Source organism: Dermacentor silvarum, chromosome 1 (genome assembly GCF_013339745.2).
Source record: "Dermacentor silvarum isolate Dsil-2018 chromosome 1, BIME_Dsil_1.4, whole genome shotgun sequence".
NCBI classification, from domain to species: Eukaryota; Metazoa; Arthropoda; class Arachnida; order Ixodida; family Ixodidae; genus Dermacentor; species Dermacentor silvarum.
The window spans coordinates 452128708-452152403 of NC_051154.1; the positions used below are offsets into that span (position 1 = coordinate 452128708).

At 45.4% G+C, this 23696-nt stretch overlaps 1 protein-coding gene across 2 annotated transcripts; it reads right to left on the reverse strand.

Annotated features, from left to right (window-relative positions):
• Window positions 1–23696, reverse strand: LOC119437770 (uncharacterized). 2 transcript variants are annotated; one of them, XM_049660858.1, is made up of 7 exons: window positions 23605–23696; window positions 21969–22132; window positions 21109–21238; window positions 17521–17664; window positions 15492–15799; window positions 11766–12203; window positions 1–448 (listed from the first exon to the last, which is right to left on the reverse strand). In XM_049660858.1, exons 1-6 carry the CDS (start codon window positions 23689–23691, stop codon window positions 11768–11770), a joined length of 1269 nt encoding a protein of 422 aa, XP_049516815.1. In that variant the 5' UTR covers window positions 23692–23696; the 3' UTR covers window positions 1–448; window positions 11766–11767. The 2 variants fall into 2 exon arrangements, with proteins under 2 accessions (XP_049516815.1, XP_037560669.1); XM_037704741.2 differs by lacking the exon at window positions 23605–23696 and adding an exon at window positions 22621–23598.

Genomic DNA, 23696 nt, shown 5'->3' on the forward strand with positions numbered 1-23696 from the left:
TTATGCTAATGAACTTTATTTGAACATTCCTAAAGCCAACTACTAAGAACATATGTACAAATATGAACAAATGTGTAGAAATATGAACAAATGTGTAGAAATATGAACAAATGTGTACAAATATGAACAAATGTGTACTTGTATCTACAAGTACACATTTTTTGTTTCATATGTGTTTGCACGTCAGGCAACTTTCACATGCCGAGCCGGCGGCAGCATGACACAAGCCAGGAGCTGAATGGAGAGCCGACGGCAGCAGAACTTCTTGAGGGCACGCATCAATTCTGCAATGTGGGCTTTGTGGATGTGCATGAGCAGGAGTTGGTGTCGGTGGTGACAGAGGTACCACTGCCATCAGAAGTAATGCCTACACCTTGTTCACAGGTGTCATCAGTGACGTCAAGATCGTCACTGTCCTTGGACACAACAAAGGAGGATCAGGCCACACCTGCAAGTAGAAAAAGAAAGCACAATCATGAAGAAGAATTGCAGGTGCAGGAGCTGGAGCACGTATCCTGTGCCCTGGAAGTTTACCAACCCAAAGATAACCAAGAACTGTTTCACAGTGTTGTCGCTAGTCCCTTAGATAAAACTAGTTAGTGTAGAGAAACAAATGGTCATGAGCAACAAGGTATTGCAAGTTATTAAAAAAATTTTCAACAATTTTTTTTTTCTGCCACGACTGAGCACTGTGCCTTCATGGTGCTGTCGACACACGCTATCTGTTCCTTTTGCTCGTCCGTGTATTTTCTGCACCACGAATGTGCAGTGGAACTATCAACCAGCCCGTCAAGACAGCACGTTTGTTGAATATACTTACTGTCTGCACTTACTTTTCTTTATAGTATATCTTGTGTCGTGTATAGCATAGTATATGTATGTGTATACTAGTATATGTATATATTTGTACATATGTTCTTCAACTGCGAGGCTTTCTTTTGAGGAACCCGTATGGGTTTCCTTTGTAGCAATTGCTACATTTGGGTGGATGTCTCATTTTCCCTTTAATTACTTCTCTCCACCTAGCGGGTTTCCGCTGAACTATTACGTCAAACACTTGCCTTTGCTTCGAGTTGTTGACAAATTCGACTTCGCCCTGCCATCTGCTAGCCGCCTGGTTAGCTCAGATGGTAGAGCGGCTGCCCCGGAAAGGCGGTGGTCCCGGGTTCGAGTCCCAGACCACGGACGAATTTTTCTTCAACTGCGAGGCTTTCTTTCGAGGAACCCGTACGGGTTTCCTTTGTAGCAATTGCTACATTTGGGTAGATGTCTCATTTTCCCTTTAAGTATATCTTGTCCTATTCCATTCAAATCGAATCCGTGCCCTCACACTCAGCAGAAGAATGCCATCGCCACTGAAGAAGGTGTACAATCCCAACTTGTGATTGAAGTTATTGCACAGCACATTTAGTTTGCATTCATGCACACTGGTTGGTATATGGTAGACTATTAACTGTTATTGTTTAACCCATTGCAGTCACGTGTCGGGCCCCTCCTGACACATGAAAATATTTGTTTCAGTCAGATGTCGAGAAGTACCCAACATGCATGCGTGCTTGCGTTTGCCAGTTATTTGGGTTGGCAGCTCAGGCTGTGGAGAACATTTTAAAAGAATAAGTGCACATCGTAATGTATCCAAAAGAGGGAACCACTTTTATTTTTTCCTTCCTCCATGTTTGAAGGGATTTTCACTCAACTTGTGGTACGAGGCAACGGCAGGATGGCGAGGTTTTCTAGGGGTGCGTTTTATGGACGAAATTCACGTAAGTTCAGTGAACTAGATGATTTTAGTGCCGTGGACGAACATATTTTGCCTTCGGTGCTTCGGATGGCCAGAAAATGTCCTCCAATGAGAGCACTTTAGAAGGCAGCGACATTGAGGACCCTACAGACCTGCTGTGGAAATCCCGGCCTCCACCCTGGATATTGCTTAGAGCGCTACCACACAGTGCTTTGAAGTACTGTTGGAAGTCCGAGGAATAAATAAATTGTCTGAAATAAATGACTTAACATGTGTTTGTTTATTCGAGTACTTTTTCTGCGTGGAGTCTAAATGCACGAAATAGCTCCTGAATGGAACGACACCCCAAACTGGGCGAAAGCGCATGATCGCAAAGCGTTAAGACTGTGTAACTGCTTTATTACTACTTTGTATTTATGTCTGCCCTGTTTCACTGTAATGCTACCAATAAAAACTTTTTTTTCTATTATGGAGTTTAACATCCCGACAGAGCACAGTGGGTTATGAAGGATGCCTTAGTGGGGGGCTCTGAATTGATTTCACCACCTGAGTTTCTTCAATGTGCATTTGAATCCAAGTACACCGAGTGTTTTTTTACATTTTGCCTCCTCAGAAATGCAGCCACTGTAGTCGGGAATCAAACCAACAAACTAGTGTTCGGTGGCAGATTGCCACAACCACTGCGGCACACCACCCCACACGAGAACAGCAGCTCAATGGAAATATTATTTTTAAACTAGCACACAACATTGCAAACTTTCTTCTTCTGCTGTCCTGTATGTAGTCTTGCATTCATTATTTCAGTTTTAAGGAGCTGTACTTAAACATATTGTTATCACTTTAGGACGTGTTATCTAGGGGCAGCACCAGGATAGACCAGTGCCTGATACTCTCTTTTCGGTAAGGGTGCAGGAGCGGGCTACAGGATGCATCAAAGTTCCAGTGTAATGCTCGTGGGTGCTTGCATGTGCCATAATCCTCTTGACCGCATAGTAATGGAAACCGAGAAAAATGCCAACAGTCCCCTCAAAATGATTTCACGTGTAGTTAACTCGTGATATTGTGCCAGGACGGGTGCTGACTGCATGCGTTGGCGTAGTTCAGCGAAGGCCGCTTGTTGCTCATTCGTCCAGGCAAATGGCGTGTCAGAAACTTTCTTCAGAAACGTCGCCATCTTCCCGCTTAATATAGAATAGTCCGCTCCGGTGTCCACTAAAGCGCTAACCGTGAACCGTCGATCACCACCGGTATGTCGAGCGAAAGCCGGTCATTCCGTTCAATTGATGGCGTACCGGTACCCTTGTTTACTCGCGTCGATCGGAGGTCTTCAGCGCGTCGACTGCCAGCGGCCTCGCCCCCAAAGGTCGCTGTAGTTAGTTTTCCCGGCGGGGACTTGGCGACCGTCCGCTCGAATACCGCTGGGGCGATGGTGAAAATCGCCTTGGCGACGGCGAGCGTGACTGCCGCCCGGTAGGCGGTGGCATGCGTTGCTGAGCCAGATAATCCTCAATGTCCCGAGGTCGTTGGCCCAGTCGGGGTGGCGGCGAATAGGCAGAAAAGCCCGCAACCCGAGGCGTCGGTATGGGCACTGGCGGTACAAATGATCTGCCTCACCACAGTGGAAACACAGAGGACGGCGATCCGGAGTGCGCCAAACCTCTGACTTCCGAGGGGGCATGCGTCGATCATCGGCGTAATGCACTGGTCGCTCTTGCGGAAGCACAACCGGAGAAGCGGCATGGGGAAACGGTGGAGGCGTGCGTCGTTCCTCGATGTATGGCACCGGTTGGGCTGGTGGGAGTGCAACCGGATGAGCGGCTTGAACAAACAGCGGCGGGGACGAAGCAGGCTGTCGCAAGACTTCTGCGTAGGTCGCACGGTGGTGTACAGAAGGTGCAGGCGCGGTGTTAGAAAAAGGAACGGTGGACCGGAGCGCTTGGTGCACTTCATCTCTTATTACACTCGCAATGGAGCTCACCGTGGCTTGTGGGGTGCCGTAAACCTTCAGTATCTCTTCGCGCACAACGGTGTGGATGAGGTCTCGAAGGTTGTCATTGTGGCTTCCGATGGCCGTGGACATGTCCGTAGTCGCGTTCACTTGCCGCTCGTAAAAGTTAGAGCGCTGCTGAAGCGTCTTCTCCATACTGACCGCCTCGGATAGAAATTCGGCGACAGTCTGCGGAGGATTGCGCACCAGACCAGCGAAGAGCTGCTCCTTCACCCCTCGCATCAGGTGACGCAACTTCTTGTCCTCGGTCATTCCAGGGTCTGCTCGTCTGAAAAGGCGCGTCCATATCTTCAACGAATGTGGTAACGCTTTCGTTGGGAAGCTGGACGCGGACCTGAATTGCTCGTTCGGCTCGTTCGCGGCGATCAGGACTGGCGTAAGTGTCCAGTAGATGACGGCGGAACTCGCGCCACGACGTCAGTTGCTCCTCACGGTTTTGAAGCCATGTACGCGCGCCGTCCTCGAGGCAAAAGTAGACATTCCTACGTTTAGTCGCGTCGTCCCATTCGTTGTATTCGGCGACGCGCTCGAAGTCGGTCATCCAGTCTTCGACGTCTTCGAAGATGTCGCCATGGAACGACTTCGGCGCCAGCGGGTTCTGAAGTGTATACCGGTTCGTCATTGCACGTTCCATACCGGTTGAGGTAGTCTGAAGCACTACGGTGTCTTCAGGGGGCAGTCCCCGGATCCTGCGGCTGGTCCGATGGACGGGAGTATCGACTAACACAGGGCTGGTGCTTCTGCTCCCAGGAGGAGTCTGTGGCATGAGTGATAAATACCCAGCACCTCCACCACGTTGCCATGGGTCTTCAAAAGGGGCTGACGACGTTTATTGGGAGCGGCTGGGGCTCTGGCGAAAACGGCAGCGAGAGGCAGCTATCGAGCGGGGCGGTTAGCACGCGCACTTCTTTCTTCTTGCGCCTCTGCACTTGCCCTATGCCCACTACTACAGGTGACATTTCCCCCCTTCCTCGGAAAGAGCATCGGCTCGATGCTCAAGAAGTGGTGTGGGAAAGAAAAAAAAAAAAAAAAACAACAACAACAAAAAAACAACAACAACAAAAAAACAACAACACACGCTCAATGAAGATGCTCGCGCACAGAACACAGCGAGAGCTACATCAGCGTAGCTAGAAACAATTCTCTACCTCTCTAGAAACGAAGAGGTAAGTGCATTAGGTGCAAATGGGTGCGTAAAAATCACTAACGCGCAACGTAAGGCTTCATGCGTACGACGTGAACTACGTCAGAACTAGGTGGTTGTCGGCGCCGTGTTTGCGCCGCACTGTCAGGAACGACTTCATAGTTCACGTCACTAATGCGGCGCAGCACTTTGTACGCGCCAAAATACCGGCTGAGCAACTTTTCACAAAGGCCACGGCGGCGAACAGGGGTCCACACCAACACTTGGTCGCCGGGACTGTAGCGCACTTGCCGGTGACGGATGTTATAGCGCCGTGCATCTGCGTGTTGCTGCTCACCGATGTGCAGCCGCGTGAGCTGGCGAGCCTCCTCAGCGCGCTGAGCAAATTCTTCGGCGTCAGTAGTTAGGTTCTCGGCGTCGTGGCACGGAAGCATAGCGTCCAGCATCGTCTGTACTTCGCGGCCGTAGACAAGGCGAAATGGTGTGAAGCGCGTTGTTTCTTGTACGGCGGTATTATACGCGAAGGTCACATAAGGCAGGATACGATCCCATGTTTTGTGCTGGACGTCGAAGTACATAGAGATCATGTCTGTGATGGTCTTGTTTAATCGCTCCGTAAGGCCGTTGGACTGCGGATGGTAAGCGGTCGTCTTTCGATGCCTGGTGTTGCTTAGTTGAAAAATTTCGTCCGTGAGCTGTGCCGTGAACGCCGTTCCTCTATCTGTGATAACAGTGGCTGGGGCACCATGGCGCAATACAATGTGACACATGAAGAACTGCGCTACCTCAGAAGCCGTGGCTCGTGGGAGCGCCTCTGTCTCGGCATAGCGGGTTAAATAGTCAGTGGCGACAATATTATTCTTATCTTTCTTTTTCTTTTTTTTACTGCATTGAACTATATATTACTGCACTTTGAACCCTCACCCGGCACATATCTCTTTTTCTTTTCTCTAATTCTTTATCGTTTTTCTGCAGTCTCTTTTTAACATGTAGGTTGCTTGTCAATGATATGTTTATTTAAATTTTATGTTGTGTCCATTGGTGTTATTGCTTTGGATATATTTCCGTGTGTTAAATTTGCACTTATTTATATTAGACGTGCACGGATATAAACTTTTCAGAGTACAAGTCGAATAGAAATAGAAAATATTGAACAGTGAATCAAATATCGAACAGTCAAATGCAGATGCATATATTTACATCAGGAATGTTTATTTTAATGTAATTAGTTACCATACCTATAATGACTAGTGCAAGAAAGACAGTTAACTATCAGGGACAAAGGATAAGTTTTAAACACAAGATCAGTTTTGGCATTAAAAAAAAGTGAGCGAATAACCTCTCAACACCTTTACAGCCTGACTGCAAACAATCTTTCCAAGAATAAGTGGCTGTATGACTAGCTTTCTAACAACGCTAAATAATAAATGGTTGAAAAAAAAAAAGAAACAAACGTAAGTTGTGGGGGAAAAAAAAAATGAAAAGCCGCTGAAGGACTTCTGCATAGTTAGACATAAGAAAAAGGGCCCTTCGCAGGAAAACATCATTGGCTGTAGCGTAAAGGATAAAAATGCTACATGAATAGACTGCCAAAAGCACTAAATGACAGTAAAGAGTCTGAATAGTGCAAGAGTGTCAGAAGAATATGGGAAAGGCAGACAGATGGGAAAGGCCGTTTGCTTTAAAATCACAGGTTATCACATAGACTTCCGCGGCAAAACTGAAAGCAGAGCTTGCAATACTCATTCCGTTTCTGCATTGCTTCTCAAACTTTGGTATTTGTTTCACTTCTGATAATTTGCTATATTTTGTTTAGTATAAGGAGAACAGTCACCAGACTAACGGTCAGATGTTGCAATATATTGGGTTAGTTTTGAAAATTCAAAAATAGTGAATATAGTTCCTTTTCAAATACGAATGGTCAGTGTGTAATATTCGATTCGTATTTGAATATTTGCCCACCCCTAATTTATTTGTGCCTTCAATGCTCAGTTTGCTTTTATATTTTGGTAATTCTAAGCCCTCCATACTTAATGCACTTATCTTGATGCCTCATGAATGGGGTTTGTGGGCATCTTTAAAACAATATGCACTACTATTCTTGCAAATGAATGCTGTCACAAAAGGCAAAATGTTTTCACTGTAGATGGTCGCAAATACCACAGTAAAAATCAATTACTCCTCAAAATAAATGTTCCAGCCACCCTCAAAAGAGATAGACCGCACCTCACCAACGTGGACAAATCAACAGGCAACACAAAATGTTACCCCTGAAGTGCTATGTTTCTTGCGTAGGTGCCAAGAAAGTGATACATAAACAGTGCCCAACAGCTAAAGCCCCATTTTCACTTGTGCTCCTTAACTTTTATTTCTTCAGTTCTTGTTGGTGACAGCCCACTTAAAAAAAATATCTGCTTGAGTATATTACAAATAATGGCACTATATTATATGGACACTTTGAGTAAAACTGGATTTATGAACTAATACATCAGGTTATATTCTGTTCAGACAACGCAGAAGCCTGGGTACACAAATAATATAGTTGGCACTGACAAACTGACTCGCTCGGGCAAACAAAACAGCCTGAAACTTTGTTGAACTTGCTGGTGTTTCACACACTGAGAAAGCAAGTAACCCTCTATTTTCTGGAAATATATGGCGCATCGTGACAGTTGCAATGATGAAAACAGAGAAGTTTGAAGTGCTTCACATAGCAGCCAGGCTTAGTCGATCTGAATCTCAGCTGGCACTCCTTGGTGGAAGGAGGGGGCGACAAGGGGGCAGCGGGAAAATTGGTAAGCGAGGTCATCCCCATGCCCCTTCAAAGCCATCCCTGGAGTTATCCTGCCCATTTCTAAAGCGAAGCTTCCTTTGCGAACCCTCCCAGACTTTCCCGATTGTGGCTGCTGTCTTGCTGAATATATGTATTTGCGATATATACAAAGGCTATATGAAGGTACACAGGAAGGGGTTCTTACAAAACCTTGTACACTAACCACGTATTTCCAGCTCCGTTATGCATTAAAAAAAAACATTCCTTCACAAAACCTGCACGTATAATGTTGGCACACAGGCACCTTGTCAGCAAACCGATCTGTTAATGAAATGGTGAATTTATTTAATGGATATTTTTACTTTAGCCACTCAGTATGCACCACTGGGTTCTTGGTCGATCCTCCAGAATGGGCAATGTTCTACCATGTACGATTCCTATGTAAAACGTGAAGATATAATGCCGGCTCAAAGGTATCTATCTCTAGGCACACCGATCTGTTAATAGAATGATTAATTATGTTTCATAAACTCTTTGATTTAGCCATTTGGCATGTGCCACTGGGGGTGTGACCATTCTTGGCCGATCATTGTGGCACAAGACATACAGAATCCCTGCAAATTGCCTGATATGTGTCCTACTTTTCTGTGCACGCACCTGTCACTGCCAAATTGTACGCATCACTGTCAGCTGTAAAGCATTTAATTAACTGCTTTACTTTATCTTTGCTTCGCGCAGATTCCAACTTGTGCATTGAATCCGTATATATATATTTTTTCACTCTGCTTCTGTTGTAGGATCTCAGTTTGATAAAAAAAAAAAGTTTGCTGCTCTCTGAAATTCTGCAAATAAAATTGACAATATCAAAAGACAGATACCAGAAGTCTGCAGTTCTTTGTGCCATATAAGTAAGGTTGTTCGTTTTCGGGTAAAACCCGATTTTACACAATTTTTACACCTCTAACATGCTTCAGGAGAATCGGGTTGAACAGAATTTTTCCCTGAATTCTAAACCCACATACCAACCAATCTTTTTTTTTTTTTTTACGCTGCATGGAGTTTGCGGTGCATGTGCGCTAGCTACCCTGCCTCGGGACAACGAAGTTAGATCCTGTTGGCTTAAGTGAACTCCAGTGACTTATAGTTCATCTCACAAGCTGCGTGCAGCACTGTGGACGCTTCACAGCTCTCAACCAACTGCTCAACGAGCGCGCCTATCTCCGAGTTAGTAACTCACCCTGACAATCTACGGATCCCAGCTGAAGAAAATCGACAAGATGCGTTAGACGACCAGGAAACGCTTGAAAGGGGAAAACTTCTGATGCACAGCTTTGATAACCTCGTAAACGTCTAGCTGCAGCAGCGTGTGAGCGAGCTTTCAACAAGTGATCAGGCAAGAGCTGTTTTGTCTATGTTACCCAAAGCAGCTCCACGTCAGTGAAAACATGTTCTGAAGAGCTTTGCACGAAACTCGTCACAAAATAGTACTGCACTGTTAAACGGAACGTCTCAGATAGAGATGAAAACCAGCTAACGTTATCGAAATTGGGAGCCGTCTTTGATCCATTTCAGAAGCGTCTACTGAGCCAGTCATTTGATGACTACCGACCTCTCTACATTTCCGTGACCGACGACGTGGATTCGATTCATGACGAGTTTAACCAGTATTTGCTGGAAGCAAGCGCCACTAACCCAGCTGTCGAACTCACCAAGTATTGGCATGACTCTACCGCTCGCTACCCCACGCTGGCAAATGCTGCACCGACACTGTTGTGCCTAGCTAATGGAAGCTGCGATGCCTAGAGAACTTCCTCTCAGCTGAGATATGTTCAAAGATCGGACAGGTCTCGGATTGAGACGAACATGTCGCGCATGCAGATGAATGTATGTTAACAAGGATGTGTAAAAAATCAATGACCAACTTTTCACAAATAAAATGTTTCATTTTCTAGAAGTTATGAATGCTCTTTACTGTCATTATTACTTATTAATTTCCAAACAAACGTCGAACTTTGGAGTATTTGCTAGAAAACCCTGATGTCCCCCCGATGACCAGCGTGAAACAGATCCCTAGTTTTAATGCATCAACATACCTTCAAAAAAAAAAAAATGTAATGTACAGTTAAACCTGGATATAACGAAATTGACAAATTCCCGAAAAACTTCGTTATAAAGAGGATTTCGTTATATGCAGGTTCGGCACGAAAATTCGAAAAATAAACGTTTACCGTATTTACTCGATTTTAACGCGCCCTCAATTGTAACGCGCACCCGTTTTCCGTTTTCGTCGAAGCACTCATCCTCGGAATGTCACACCAGGTACCGGATGCGTGGACGCGTGTCGTTTCGCACAAGCGCGAGGCATCGGAAACGAAGAGCGAGCGTCACGATGGCGTCGTAGCGTCGTATAGTGTTACAGTAGAACCTCGCTGTTAAGTTCCCGGGGGCTGCGTTTTCCCGGCTGTTATGTCGTTTTCGACCGGTCCCGGACAGCTCCCATAGAACTCAATACGTCATGCAGCGAGCGGCAAGTTGCCGCGCGTCAGCGCCTTGCCGCGAGGCCACCGTGGCACGCGCGTCTCGCCGCGCGATAAGATCTCCCGCGCTCTCCGAACGGGCGAGCAACACCGCGAGCGCTCGTTTCATGCGAGAGACGACGATCATCGATTGAAAACCCGGCGCGGACCGGCGGCGTTCCGGTTGTGATGGCTCCGTGACGTCACCCTCGTCACTCTTGATTGGTTCTTCATCTCGCGGCACGCGGCATTTGCCGCAGAACCCATTTCGCGCGGCACGTCGCAAGACCCCAATTCCTGCCGCTTTTGCCGCGCGCGGCATGACGCGTCGCCGCGCGTTTCTGACGTGCGTTTTTGCTGCGTGTTTTTGCCGCTAGCGTGGCTGTACACTAAAGTCCAAGGGCAATAACGCAGTCGCCGCGCGCCGTATGCTGTATGTGCGAGTGAAAACGTGGGAGGGGAGCCGACGACCGCGTCTAAATCTCGCGCGCAAGAAAAGCAGGGAGGAAGCGCGCCTTCTTCCGTTGCGCTCGAGGCAGCGGGCGAGGGAGCCAGGGGAAGGGATAGCGGGGCAGCGCGCGGTCGCGCAGGCCGTATCTTGAAAGCGATCTGCGTTGGGGCAGAGTCTAGCAGTGTAGGTGCGTCGGCGGCTCGTAGCTTTCTGTGTGCTGTGTGTTCTCGGCGCTTAGTTTGCGTTGAAGCGATAGACAACAGCACGAAGGTCACTTCGGTCGCTTCTCCAGCGGCGCTTCCACACGCCGCCAGCGTTTGACAGGGCGTGTCCGCGTCCGCGCTCATCGAGTCTGATGTGCCACAGCGTGTACCAGCGCGTCGGCAACATCAGCTGGAAAAGGAGAGAGTGCCGGCTTGGCGGGCTAGGCCAGCTGCAGCAAGCGGCAGGATCAGGTTTGAATGAAGGGAGGGGGAAAGGTCATGCCCGCAGTGGCAAGATCGCCAGGTCGAGGGATGCAGGGCTGCCTCGCACACGCACGCACACGTGCACTCGCTTCGCATTCCATCGCGGCGGAGAAGGTGCTTCCAGTTGCTGATCGCGCAAAAATGACAAAATTTGGGGCGAAATCTCTAGGTGGTCGGAGGGGAAAATTCGTTATATCGAGGGGGTCTCCCGCTTCCACTTTGTTACGTAGAGGTCTCAAATACATGTGCTTCTATGGAGTAACGGCGGGGAATCAAAAAACTTCGTTATATCCAGGAATTCGTTATATGGAGGTTCGTTATAAGCAGGTTTAACTGTATTACTTAGTACATTTGTAAATTTAACCCGAAAAAACCGGAATTTCGTAATGGTTCCACAAGAAACCAGATTTCTCCCCAATTATCAGATAAAACTCGAATACAAACAACCCTACATATAAGGCATACTGAGCAGGTTTAGTAGCCATGCCGTTTACTTCACTGAGCGAGCACTCATTCTTGCTGCATTTCTTATTAGATGTACACTGCACTGCGTTGGTATAATATTCTGCAGTGCTTCCCTGCAAGAAAGCCACAACGAAGAGCAATGATGAATGATTGGACATGAAGTCGTGCTATAGAGCTTTGCAATATTGAGAAGCACTCACCATCATTTTAGCTGGTAGAACTCTGGATGGTCGTGTATACGCTTCAAAGCACCTTCTTTTGAAATGTCTGGCTGGTGCCACTGGCATGCAACTTCACCCGCTTCACTGCAAAAGTAGGCCGTGAAGTGGTTCCTGGCACACGCAGCTTCGGTGTCAAAGTTCCTTGAATGCGTTGCTTCAAGGGGGAAAAATTGTGGCACTCTGTCGTCCCCAGGCGCAGCTTGGATGCCTTGACGCCAGTGTCCCGCCACAACGTTGCCAAACCCGTCCTCTTGGTCGGTGTATCTGTCAGAGTGTGGGTTGAGGACGGTCAGGAAGTTGTGCAAGACACAGGCAGCCTTGACAACCAAGTCCACCTCTATGGGGAGCAAATTGATGGTCCGCAGAAGGATCCGCCACCTCGCTGCTGTGAGGCCGAAAGCGTTTTCGGCACACCGCCTGTCAAAATAAAGCAAAATATTTTCTAAAATCTACGCACTTCGTTTGAGAAAAGCAGTTCAGAAGAACGTGTTCCCTTATTTTACATTTGTGAGAAGACATGTTTAGTTACTTATGCTAGCTGGATGAACAGACAGTAAGAACACCTGTGTCACAAAGTACCACACATCTTTACATATATACTGCTGCGTGTTCGTTCTTCCTGCAATACATGTTGCCTTTAAGGGTAACTGAAACGCCTTTCAAACACAGTTCAAATACGTTGCTGATATGTAGACAATGCTGCTGTGAACATGCAAGCTAACTTAAGGCTTTTCGATGTAGCCCACTCAATACAAGGACACAAAACAGGAATAATACACATACACAGCGCTATTAGCACTGTGCATGTGTCCTGTTCGTCCTCTGCATCTTTGTACTGAACGTGCTACATTTAAAAGCCTTCAAGACGACGTAACCAACCCGAATGTCCACACCGATGTGAGCGAAATATTGTTACGCTGCATACAGCAAGAACTTCAGTTTGCTCTCCCCTGTGGCGTATGAGGCCTCCACCGTATGCATTGTCAGTGATAACATTACAGAGGCTCAATGGCTGTTATGTGGTGGCAGCCCACAGACACCAGCCACTGGGCAATCAGCAATCACGTGTGACCATCTCGAGCACAAGTTCATGCGCACCCCACAAGCCTTCTAGAGATGTTAAAAAAAACAACTAGAAATCTCCCTTTGTTGCCATGAGTGAATTGCGGAGGGAAGAAAAGAAGAAACAAACAACTAGTTTTAAAAGAAAGTAATTTACTACTTGATATTAAGAATTGAGAGCTGTTCTTTTTTATAAAACGGCCCTAATTTGTCGCAGAACCTATCTGTTGTTTTTGGTAATTGAAACTTGAAAACGAAAAGCTTTGAAGCTTAATGAGCTTATCACAATGAACAGTACGGTATCATGCCCTTCCACAATGTATTACTTCCTAGCTCAGCAGTTCAGGGAGCTGTGATGTCAGTCTGTACGATATGTGATGGTGACCAAGTGCGGGTGATCTGCGGCCACAATGTCAAGTACGCTATGTCGAGCAATAAATGTTGCTTGACATAACACACTGTTGTTGAAATTACGTTTGTTGGTACTAAACAGTTCGTTTAAACCGAGGGCTCGCCTTTCATATCCTACTTTGTCTTTTTACTAAAGCCAAGAGACACAGCAACAAGTAAAATATTGTAAACATAAAAAAAAAAGTTTTCCTTCGTACTTTTGTTCTGCTTCACTGTCTGCTAATTCTATACTTCACTACAATCAACCTACTCCATTTCCATGATTTCTTTTGCAGACTACATTTTGCAAGATGTGCACAAGTGATTCCTCATCACAACGCAAGTAGCCTGTGTCTAGATGGAACATTTGGCATTCACAGAAAATAATGGGGAAGTGATGCCTCACACTGTGGTATAAAAAGCTGTACAAGTTCAACACAGTTTCTCGCTGGGAAAGGTGGGACCTGCTTGTAAATGAACAGGTTGCCAACGAAAAAGATGCAAACACAAAGGAACAAGTGAACAGGAGAAGTGCTGCACTTACAATAGTGAACATTTTTAACGCTTTCAGCATCACTTGACGTACCGGTATGCTTCCGCGTTTCTGTCTCACCATGTTCCTTTTGATATTCCTCTTATCAGGAATGCGAGGACCACACCAAGAAAGCATATGCCATTACCTGTGTCATTTTTTTCATTTCTGCTCAACCAGACATGAACCGTTGTGTTTGTCTTATATTAAGAGAAAAAAAAATTTATAAAAAAGAAAGAACCCGACGCTGAGAGTGCGTCACTTCCGCAGAAAAAAAAAAAAAGAGGATACTGATGAAGCAGTGCACTTAAAGCCGACAAGTTCACACAGACACGAAAAACGACATGCACACATATAAACGGCGCTGAAAGGGTTAAGTGTTCAACACTCGCCTTGTCCACTTCTTTCCTTACGCACGCGTCTCTTTTGCCAATTTTCTGTTCATTTCCAATCAGTTGCAAATACAGTGCAATCCACTTATAACAATGCCACCTCTAAGAATATATCTGTTATAATGATGAGCCACCTGAAGTGTATCAACTTATGCATTAAGCCTATGAGAAAGCACAAAGAATGTATATAACGATATGTTATCGACTGCATGTCGGATATAACAATCAATATTTTGCCTTCGGGATGGCGTTTTCCATGCAGACTGAGTGTCAAATTTGCCTTGCTAAGTTCTCAATGAACGATGCCAAGATGGGGCAAAAACTTCACATACGCAAGTTTGTGGCTGCCGTCATTACAGCGTACCGCGCGCCAATTGCGAAAGCCACGGAGAGCATCGCCGAGTTGGCGTTTTATAAACGTTTCATTTTTCGCCCCCTACTTTCCAAGTCTACTCTTCAGTGCAAGTGGCAAATTTGGGTCTAGAGTATGATCGCAGCAGCTTTTTTTATTTATGGCAGTCCAGATATAGCGATGATGAGTTATGAGGACCAGATAGTTTCTTTTTTTTTAATTGTCATAAGTGGACTGCACTGTAGCACTTCTGCATGCACAAAACCATTTCATCACAATGTGCAATCAGCATTGCTGCATGTTTTTTCTTCCCATTCTTTAGGCACTGAATGTTGTTAAATTTATTTACTTGCCATATGCTATGTATGAGATGCTTGGATGCTCTACGCGATTTAGTATCGTACATGGACAGGTGGCACTTGTCTAAGGCGATGGTGGTATACTATGTTATACAAAGGCAGTCCATATTTCATTGAGTTTAATCATTGTATTTTGCTGCAGTTATAACTTTATTACACAAAGGAATATCCGACTGCAAGACAAGATACATGTTTATTTGTTTACTACTTTCTTTCTGCGTATGATTATAAAGCAACGGCATACAAATGTTTCATTGTGTTCTTTTTGTATATATGTGTGTCTAGATATAAGCATACATGTGTGTATATGTATCTGTTATTTATTTATGCATGTTTATTTATGTATACGCGTGCGCATATGTGTACAGCACATGAAGTGTTACCTGTTTTACTGTGACCGAGAGCAATTCATGTTTCTACTGCTGTTGTCATTCTGCAAGGGGTCAGAACCCTCATCAAGCTGGTTCCCCAGCTTCAAGTTCCAACTCCCCCCCTTTCATTGAAAAGGAAAAATAAACCACATCGAATTTAAATTATGCGCTGCTTTGCCTGCAAATTATGGTGTGAACCCCTGTGATGGATGTCTCGGTGCCCCTAATAATAAGAATGTCACCTTACCTTACTCGGCTCACCCTGTAGTTGAAGACATTTTGCTCATCCTTAACGTATCTTTCTGGAAACGGGCGCATGAAGTCTTTCCTCAGCTGAAACTCTCTGTCCCCCACGAAGACGTAAGGCACACCAGTGGCAGTGCCTGGGAGCAGGCCAAGTGAGGGTATGGCAAGTTTGCCACCGATGAGGGCCTTGCCGAAATTTGAGTTCTTAAACATGTCCCCATCGCTCGGGCGGCCCTCGGCGCCCACATCGATAAGGACATATTTGCAGCTGCTGTCCACGACAGCCATGAGGACGATTGAGTATTTTCCCTGAAACGAAGCATCAAACCAAGTATTGGCATGTGCATGCAAACAGCAAATTTAAGACCACTGCTAAGCAATTTGTATCGGGAAGCGTTGCACATACAAACTAAAAAACACAGGAAAAAAGACGTAAACGGATAGAGCGCAATCAACTGGTTTTTATTTGTGTAGAAGCCACAATATATAGGTAGCTTTAACACTCCCCATCCTTTAACCAGTTGGTGTTAAAGCTACCTATACATATTGTGGCTTCTACACAAATAAAAAGCGACCGTTTGTATGCGCAACGCTTTCCGATACAGCTATGCACCAACTCGCCCAGCAAGAAGTTCTTCTAAACTGCTAAGCAATTTGAGTGCCCCATTTAGCAAGTAATGCTTGGTATTATTGTGCCACCTACAGGCTTTCCCATAATCAAGTTTACTGAAATTGACAGCAGAATGCAGTCAACAGCAGAAGTATGAAAGGATACTGGGGAGTTTAACGAGTTTTAGGGACCGCAAGGCAAGGTTATCTCATTATGTAACCGCCATGTCATTTGCATTTGTCTTTTTATTTTGTGTGTTCAGCACTACAAAGCACTCCATGTGCCACCTGACATCATCTACTGCATGCACTTTGTACCATATTTTCTGGTGTATAAGACACTTCTTTCTCCAAAATTTTTGGCAGTGCATCTTATATATGGCTAAAACCATCCTAACTGGTGCAACCAATATGTGCATCTATTTTCACAAGTACAAGACACCCTGCGCAGCAGCGCTCTGAAAAAATCGGATCTTGTTTTAACAGTGGAGCGACCATGGCGACAGATGTCAGCTCCTAGGACTTGCCATGTAGGCAGTGCAGATTGCGGCGGCTGCAGTAAAGCCACCATCGTGGCCTCCGTGACTGGAGATCATGTGTACTAGTTTGCTGTTATAGTTTTACTTTCTTTTTTGAAGAAAGGCACTGACACAATCAATAAGAAAAAGGCACCATAATTTTTATTGTTACGTTGGGGTGGCAAACATCTACCCGCTAAATAAAAAAAAGCACTAACTGGTTATCGTTATGAGTGGCCCATGCAAGTGTTGCAGTGCTTCCAGCTTCTTGTCTCCATATTGCTTTTTGCATGCGTGTGTGCAGGTGTGATGTGATCGTTGTTTGACAGTGTGTCGAAGGATGAGGCCGTCCACGGCTTCAAGTGAAGTGCAATAAATGTTGATTTCCTGCTCTAAAGTGTCGGTTTAAGTTTCATTCTGCTAGAATTCACAGCGCGTAAAAGTATTGTTTACGAAAGTTGAATCCCCTGAAGTTGGTGAATACAACATTTGGCAATGAGTTTACAGGCATGTGCAATCATGTTTCATCATGCTGACCGAGTTAAAATAGGTGTGTCTTATACACAGGTCCAAACAACACAGAAGTTCACATGAAGATGGAGGCTTGAAGTGATAAGCAGTAGTCGAACAAGGAATGTCGCTAGAGCCAACATTCTGACAATTTGTTCTGGCTCCAGTGACATTCCTTGTTCGACTGCTGCTTATATAAAAGAGCATCTAATATACCGATTTTTTTTTTCTCGAATGAAATGAAAAGTAGGGGGTGCACCTTATGCAAAGGTGCGACTTATATACCAGAAAATATGGTACCTACAAATCTTCGTTTTCCAGGCATAATTGCAACTACCAAAAGAAACGGAGCCCTTTACATTAAACGAATCAAATGAAAGTGTACAAGATTACCTTGTAGTTGACATAGTCACTTCCAGACATTGGAGGGCATGTGATTGCCACATGTCTCCCATCGACAGCCCCCAGGCAATAGGGGAATTGCCACCGTGTAGAAAATCCATCGGCGATCTTCTTCCAGTCATCTTGGGTTGGTTGCTAGAATACAGAATGAATATCGCCCATTACTCACAACTTCAAAGAATTTATTTCCGCACAATGTCCAAGTTACTGGAAAGAGCGCATGATGTCGTTTCTAATAAGCTGGACTGCATGCACGCTCTTAGCAAGTCTCAGATCCCCCCCAAATGTCAATAAATTACAGCCGTTCCCTGTCACTAAAAATTTAATTTAATACCACAATAGTATCATTATGAGGCATGCCATAGTGGGGAACTCCGGATGAATTTTGACCATCTGGGTTTCTTCAAGGTGCATCCAATAAACGGTACAGGAGTGCTTTTGCATTTTGCCCTCATCGAAATGAGGCCACTGCAGCTGGGATTTGATCTCGCGCCATCGTGCTTAGCAGTGAAATGCCATAGCCATTACGCCAAGATGACAGGTTTTCCTGTCACTCGGCTATATTGTCACGCTGCATCTCCTCCTGATCTGTGAAAGCATCATGGTTTGCTGCTAGATCTCACAACCTTTACTGTGTATGGTTGACACCACAACTTTTATGGCTGCTGTTCACTAATGGTATGTGCCACCTCACCCTAGCCCACCTGCACCTCCCGCTGCTTGTTTATTGAAATGAAAATGAGATTTGGTTGCCTTTTAAATGACAGCTACTTCTCAGGTTAATGCAGGGTTCGTACAGGTTCCCAAGGCAAAAATTCAAGGATATTCCAGGACTTTCCAGGACCTGTCACAGGTTTTTCAAGGACTCAAAGCGGCATCCAAAGTAGGATTTCTTTACTCTAACATTTCCAAAAAATAACTAGTTTTATTGCACTTGCAATAAAAAAGTGCATATCACAATTATAATAAAAATGTCTAGCCTTGATAACGTCTCAAGATCACCACACAGAATGAACGCCTACAATAGCGGCTGAGATTTCTCCAGTATAGGCTAGGTAAAGTTTACCAAAAATATTCAAAACGTTCAGCATAGGGTTATTGCACTAAAATAAAAATAAATAAATGTATATCCCAATGATGGTAATGTCTAACTGTGATCACTTTGCAATTTACAACAATAACAAAAAAAAAAAAGTTTGCGAAATACAATGAATGCTCCCAACAGCTACTCTGACTTCTCCAGTATTAACTGGGCAAGTTTACCGAACATTTCCAAACTATTCAGTGTAGTCTTGCTACACATCCTTTATATTATAACAAATAGATGTATATTGCAACTTTGTAAAACATGTCTTGATCATTTCTCAAGTCCGCAATATTAAAAGTTAACACAACGAATGCTCGCAACAGCTGCTCAGGTTTCTGCAGTACCAGCTGGGTTGGTTCACGAAATATTTCCAAAAGATTCAGCATACCGTATTTTCCTGTGTATAAGACGAGTTCTTTTTTTCTTAATTTTACCTCGGTGCGTCGTATAGAACGATGCGACCTGTGTACGTTTTTTTTTTCCAGAAAAAGTGCCGTCAAAATTGGCTCCGATGTTCTGGCCACGTGAAGCGCGCTGGTTGACTTAATTGCTACGGGTTCTGTGCACACCATCGAGGTGCCGGGTTCTCATGATAACGTCCCCGAGCGCCGTGCGAAAACGATGGAGCAGCCACACAAACGGCGGTAGGCCGACCGCGAGTCGCTCTACCCTGAAGTCATCCCATCTGCAGATAAGATACGGCGCGCGCCGCTGCGCAAACTATGCAGTTGCTACAAAAGTACAGGCAGCCCCCCCCCCCCACCCCTCCCTCCCTCCCGGAGTGCCTTCCTGCTTTCCTCCCTTGTGCGCGATTCAGTTGACCGCCGTATGCTTTCACTCGCACATGCAGCATACGGCGCGCGGGGACGATGTTATCGCCCTTGGACTTTATACGGAACATCGCGGCAACCCCGACGGCAAAAATGCGCCTGGAGTGGAAATATATGGCACCCATACGCTGGCGTGTGACCCGCTTTCATGGAGCGAAACATCACAAACTTTTTTTCAATCACTTACCGAAAGAACAGGTGCGTCTTATACACCCGTGCGACTTATGTACATTTTTTTTCCCGGAAAAACTGCCGTTTCGAAGGGCAGTCTTATACAATGATGCGAATTATATACCGGAAAATACAGTAATGTTATTGCACTTATATTATCATAAATAATATAACAAACCTCCACCCAAAGACACTGAGCATCAGTGGTAAAGTTGCCCACTACGGCTCTCTTTAGCTTCACTAGCTTCACCTCACGCACAAGAGTGATAGTGGGACAAGGCAGCCCCATGGACGAGGAGTGAAACGAACGAACGATAGAGTGAGGAAAGCAGCGTACACACTGCCAGCTGAGCTAGCACCGAAGCGCGGCACGGGGCTCTTGCTCCTCTCCGTTCGCGATTTGACGCGGTGATGCCTTTTATTTTTTTTCGTGCAGTTCTGCAAAACGGAACCATGTGTGCTCACGCCAGCGTATTGTTTCTGAAATAGGGAGTTTAATTGTCAGATCGACGCCGATGTACCACAGAAAGGAGGTTGCAATGTCGATATCAGAGTGCATCGCTCATGAAATTCAAGGATTTTCAAGGAAGGAAAAAAATTCCAGGACTTTCAAGGGCCTTGAAAACGCACTTTTCAATTTCAAGGGTTTTCACGGATTTCAAGGGCCTGTACGGTGCTGTTAATGGCATTTAAAAAGGTGACAAATGTCACAAGCTCGAAAAATCAAGATAAATAAAAGAGCAAGTGAGTAAATGCAGTTCCGAAAGAGAATGAATAGCCCAAGAAAGGTGACAAGTTACACGGCAGAATATAATGATTCCTGAAGGGCTGATCAGGAACACGAAGCTGAGATGCAATCAGAAATAGGCGGCACCACAGACAATATGCACAGAGACATAAAACAGAGAAGTGGGCTGCATCACACAGACAGAGATGACACATATAAGAAACATGTGCACATAGATGCAAATCATGAAAGCTGGCTGTGCATTTATAACACTAGCTGCTGTTATATGGAGTGTCACAGGGCACTTTCCCAGACTGCATTGTCTAAAATGTTGTGTAAAACAAATCAGTGCAGAACTTTAGCTTGCTTCTGTCCTCAATTGTTCAAGTGGGTTCAATGTGTTCCACTGTGCCCTTTTTCTTGGCCAAAGGACCGTGCAGTTTGACGTGTGAGAGAGGTTGTCGCAGACCAATTCTGTCAAGTCCTTGCTCTAGCTTCGGCCTATGCATAGTATGTCCAGAGCAATTCAGAAGCAGATGGCAAACGTCTTCATTGTCATAACCACAGTACCAAGCTGGGTATAACACACGTTTTATGTGATACGGGAAATGCTATGCCTATGCTGAGCACTAAGGCACACTTGATGAATTGGTGTATTGGTACTCCTTGAAAGCTGAGAATTCTTTAATGAATAGGTAAACACTTTGCACTCACTGCCAGTGATCATCACAGTTTAGCAGTCATAAGACAAATAGTTTACTCACTCGCATGAAACGATCCTTGAGGCGCAACCATATAGCTTGGCAGGTGAAATGTACGCATTGCCTGGCAGTTTCGAGGCCAACACGATATGCCCGTGCTATTCGGCATATGTCATGCCCTGTTGCCAGGTAACTGTAACATCAAATAACAAAAATCAGCTGTGACACCTAGTTTTGGCTGCCTGTTTTCATAAGTACTTCAACTAGATAAGCTTCCGAATAAGGTTAATTGTGCGGCAATGAATTTGCTAGAATAGCCTCGTTTTATACAAAACAGTAGTGCAGCGAGCATTTACCATAGGAGAAATTCAAGAGTAAATATTTAAAGTGCACCACACTGACATCATCCTACCAGTCCATCCTAGGTTGGCACAATCTAGTTTTCTTTTTCTTTATATTTTTTTTATGTGGTGGTGAAATTTATGTACTGAACATTGAGGAAAGGAAGTTTGTCCTCATGCACTAATCCAAATAAAATGCATTCTCATTTTTCTGAGCAGGGACATGGCATATAACAGAAGTAAAATGGCAGAAAGTGCTGTTCCACACAGACACTATAGGCCTACCTAATTCTCGCTGTTTCGAGCTTCTACAAAAAACGGTGAAATGATGCAGTAGTTTTATATGTGCAACCAGCATCCTCCTAGCCTGAGAGACTGGGCCCTGGCTCGACAATTTGCATGTCACGATTAACTGTTAAGACAGAAACGCTTCATCGCTGAAGTCTATGCAGTTTTGTTAAAATGTACTGGAAAGATAATGCTCAAAAATCTGCTTGTACCATTAGAACTATATCAGTACACGCATGGTGCACCACTGGTATAAATATTTTTACTCACGCGGTAGAATTTAGCTCTACGAACCTCAAGGTTATCGCCAGTCGCTCTCCGGGCTCCAGGGGCTCGCTGTTGAGCGGCAGCCGGACCAGGTCGGCAGCTACGAAGCTGAAGAGCCTATCAAAAAGCTGCGGCGTCATTCTGAAGTATTTGTAAAAGAATCCTTGATCTCCTTGTCGTTTGCGGAGCATCTGCAATTTCCACGAACAATTCGAACAATTAATCATACTAACTGAAGAGGCATGGCTGCAAACGGTCGTCTGGTGCGTTTGTGCCGCGCACCTGAGTGCCAAAAAAGTAGTACACTGGGGTTCTCTGGATCATCGAAATGATGACCGACTTGCTGACCAATATAAAGACTCATGCATGCATGCATGCATGCATGTGGCCCATGCATGTACGTTTGCTCAACGAATCGACGCGATCGCTGGGCCGACAAGACAATCAGTCGACAACAGCCACACACTTGAACTCTGTAAGACGAGTTTTGTGAATACGAGCACAGATTTGCATGAAAAATGGCGGCAGGAATTGAAGGGTACAAGAGAATGAGCGCATGCATATCGTCTTTTCAGCGGTACACACGTGTCCTTAAGCAATTACAAACTCGGCCAGGAACAAGTTCTGAACAGTGACACGACACAACAACCCTCCACTGTAAAATGAACAGCGTACTTACAGCTGTGTGGTAAAATCCGTGACTTCTTGCCGCAGACACAGCTCGCATCCGCAAACGTTGCCGCTGCCGACGTTGCCGTCGCTCTCGTCTCCTCTTCAGTAAAAGGACGAGCAGTAGCATCTTCAGCAATAGCAAAAGCCTCATTCGATGTGAGATCGCAGGCATGACGTCGAGGGGAAGCAGCAAAAGCCTTGAGAGATATAGACCACGGAGACAGTGGCCACCGCTGACCGATGAATACACACGGAATCGGAAAGAGCCGTACGCGCGCTAACGCAGACAACCGCAGAAGAACACAACGCGACCCCGCTTGATGGCATGCCGATGCTGCTGCAAAATTTTCAGTGAGGCTTATATAATATTACGTGAGAAGGTGCTTTTTATTTCCATTTAGCACTAATTAAACAACTCTGAAAATAAAACAAGAACGTCTGTAAATACTTGAGTATATTGAAGCACTATTAATAACTCACTACGAAACGATGTCCACCAAAGCGCCAAAGTGAGCGCGCGCTGACGCGCGTCTCTTGTAGATGCAAACCGCCATTCACCGCGAGGCGCAAGGCATGTGGACGCGAGTTTGCGCCCGTCGGCAAGCGTGGTCTGGGCTTTACAGTTGCCCCTAACAACGCTTACGAATCAAGAACGAAACGAATCAAACGCAGCCATGCCACACCGACGACTGCTCGAATCAGTGGGCAATTTCAAGCACGTTCGACTTTAATCAAGTTCTCGCTCAGTCACGCTTCATACATCGCGTGCACTGGAAACATTCAAAGCAGATCTACTTTCATTAGGGTCGAAATGTTCGATGATCAATGAAAAATGCCGGGAACAAGTGGTGCAATGGTACATGTGCCTCGAGAGCGGTCAACGAGGTCGTGTAGTGACACCGAGAGTTGTTGCGGCGCAAGCATTACCACTCTCGACAAAAATACTGTATTTTTTAGCTTTAAACGCAGTCGAGTGTGACGTCCAACTCACCATCCAGGCATTCCGGGGGATGGCTTCGACATTTTCCGGCACTACATTTGCAGTTTCGGAACGCAAGGCGCTTGAGGACGCCGCCATGTTAT

Bases quoted from the DNA above. Each gene is read 5' to 3' on its own strand.
- LOC119437770 (XM_037704741.2), bottom strand. From the start codon at position 22,785: ATGCCTGCGATCTCACATCGAATGAGGCTTTTGCTATTGCTGAAGATG. The intron at 17,665-21,108 runs GTGAGTAAACTA...TCTGTATTCTAG, and splicing joins TCAAGGATCGTTTCATGCGA to CAACCAACCCAAGATGACTG. The intron at 15,800-17,520 runs GTAATCTTGTAC...GCTTCGTTTCAG, and splicing joins GTGACTATGTCAACTACAAG to GGAAAATACTCAATCGTCCT.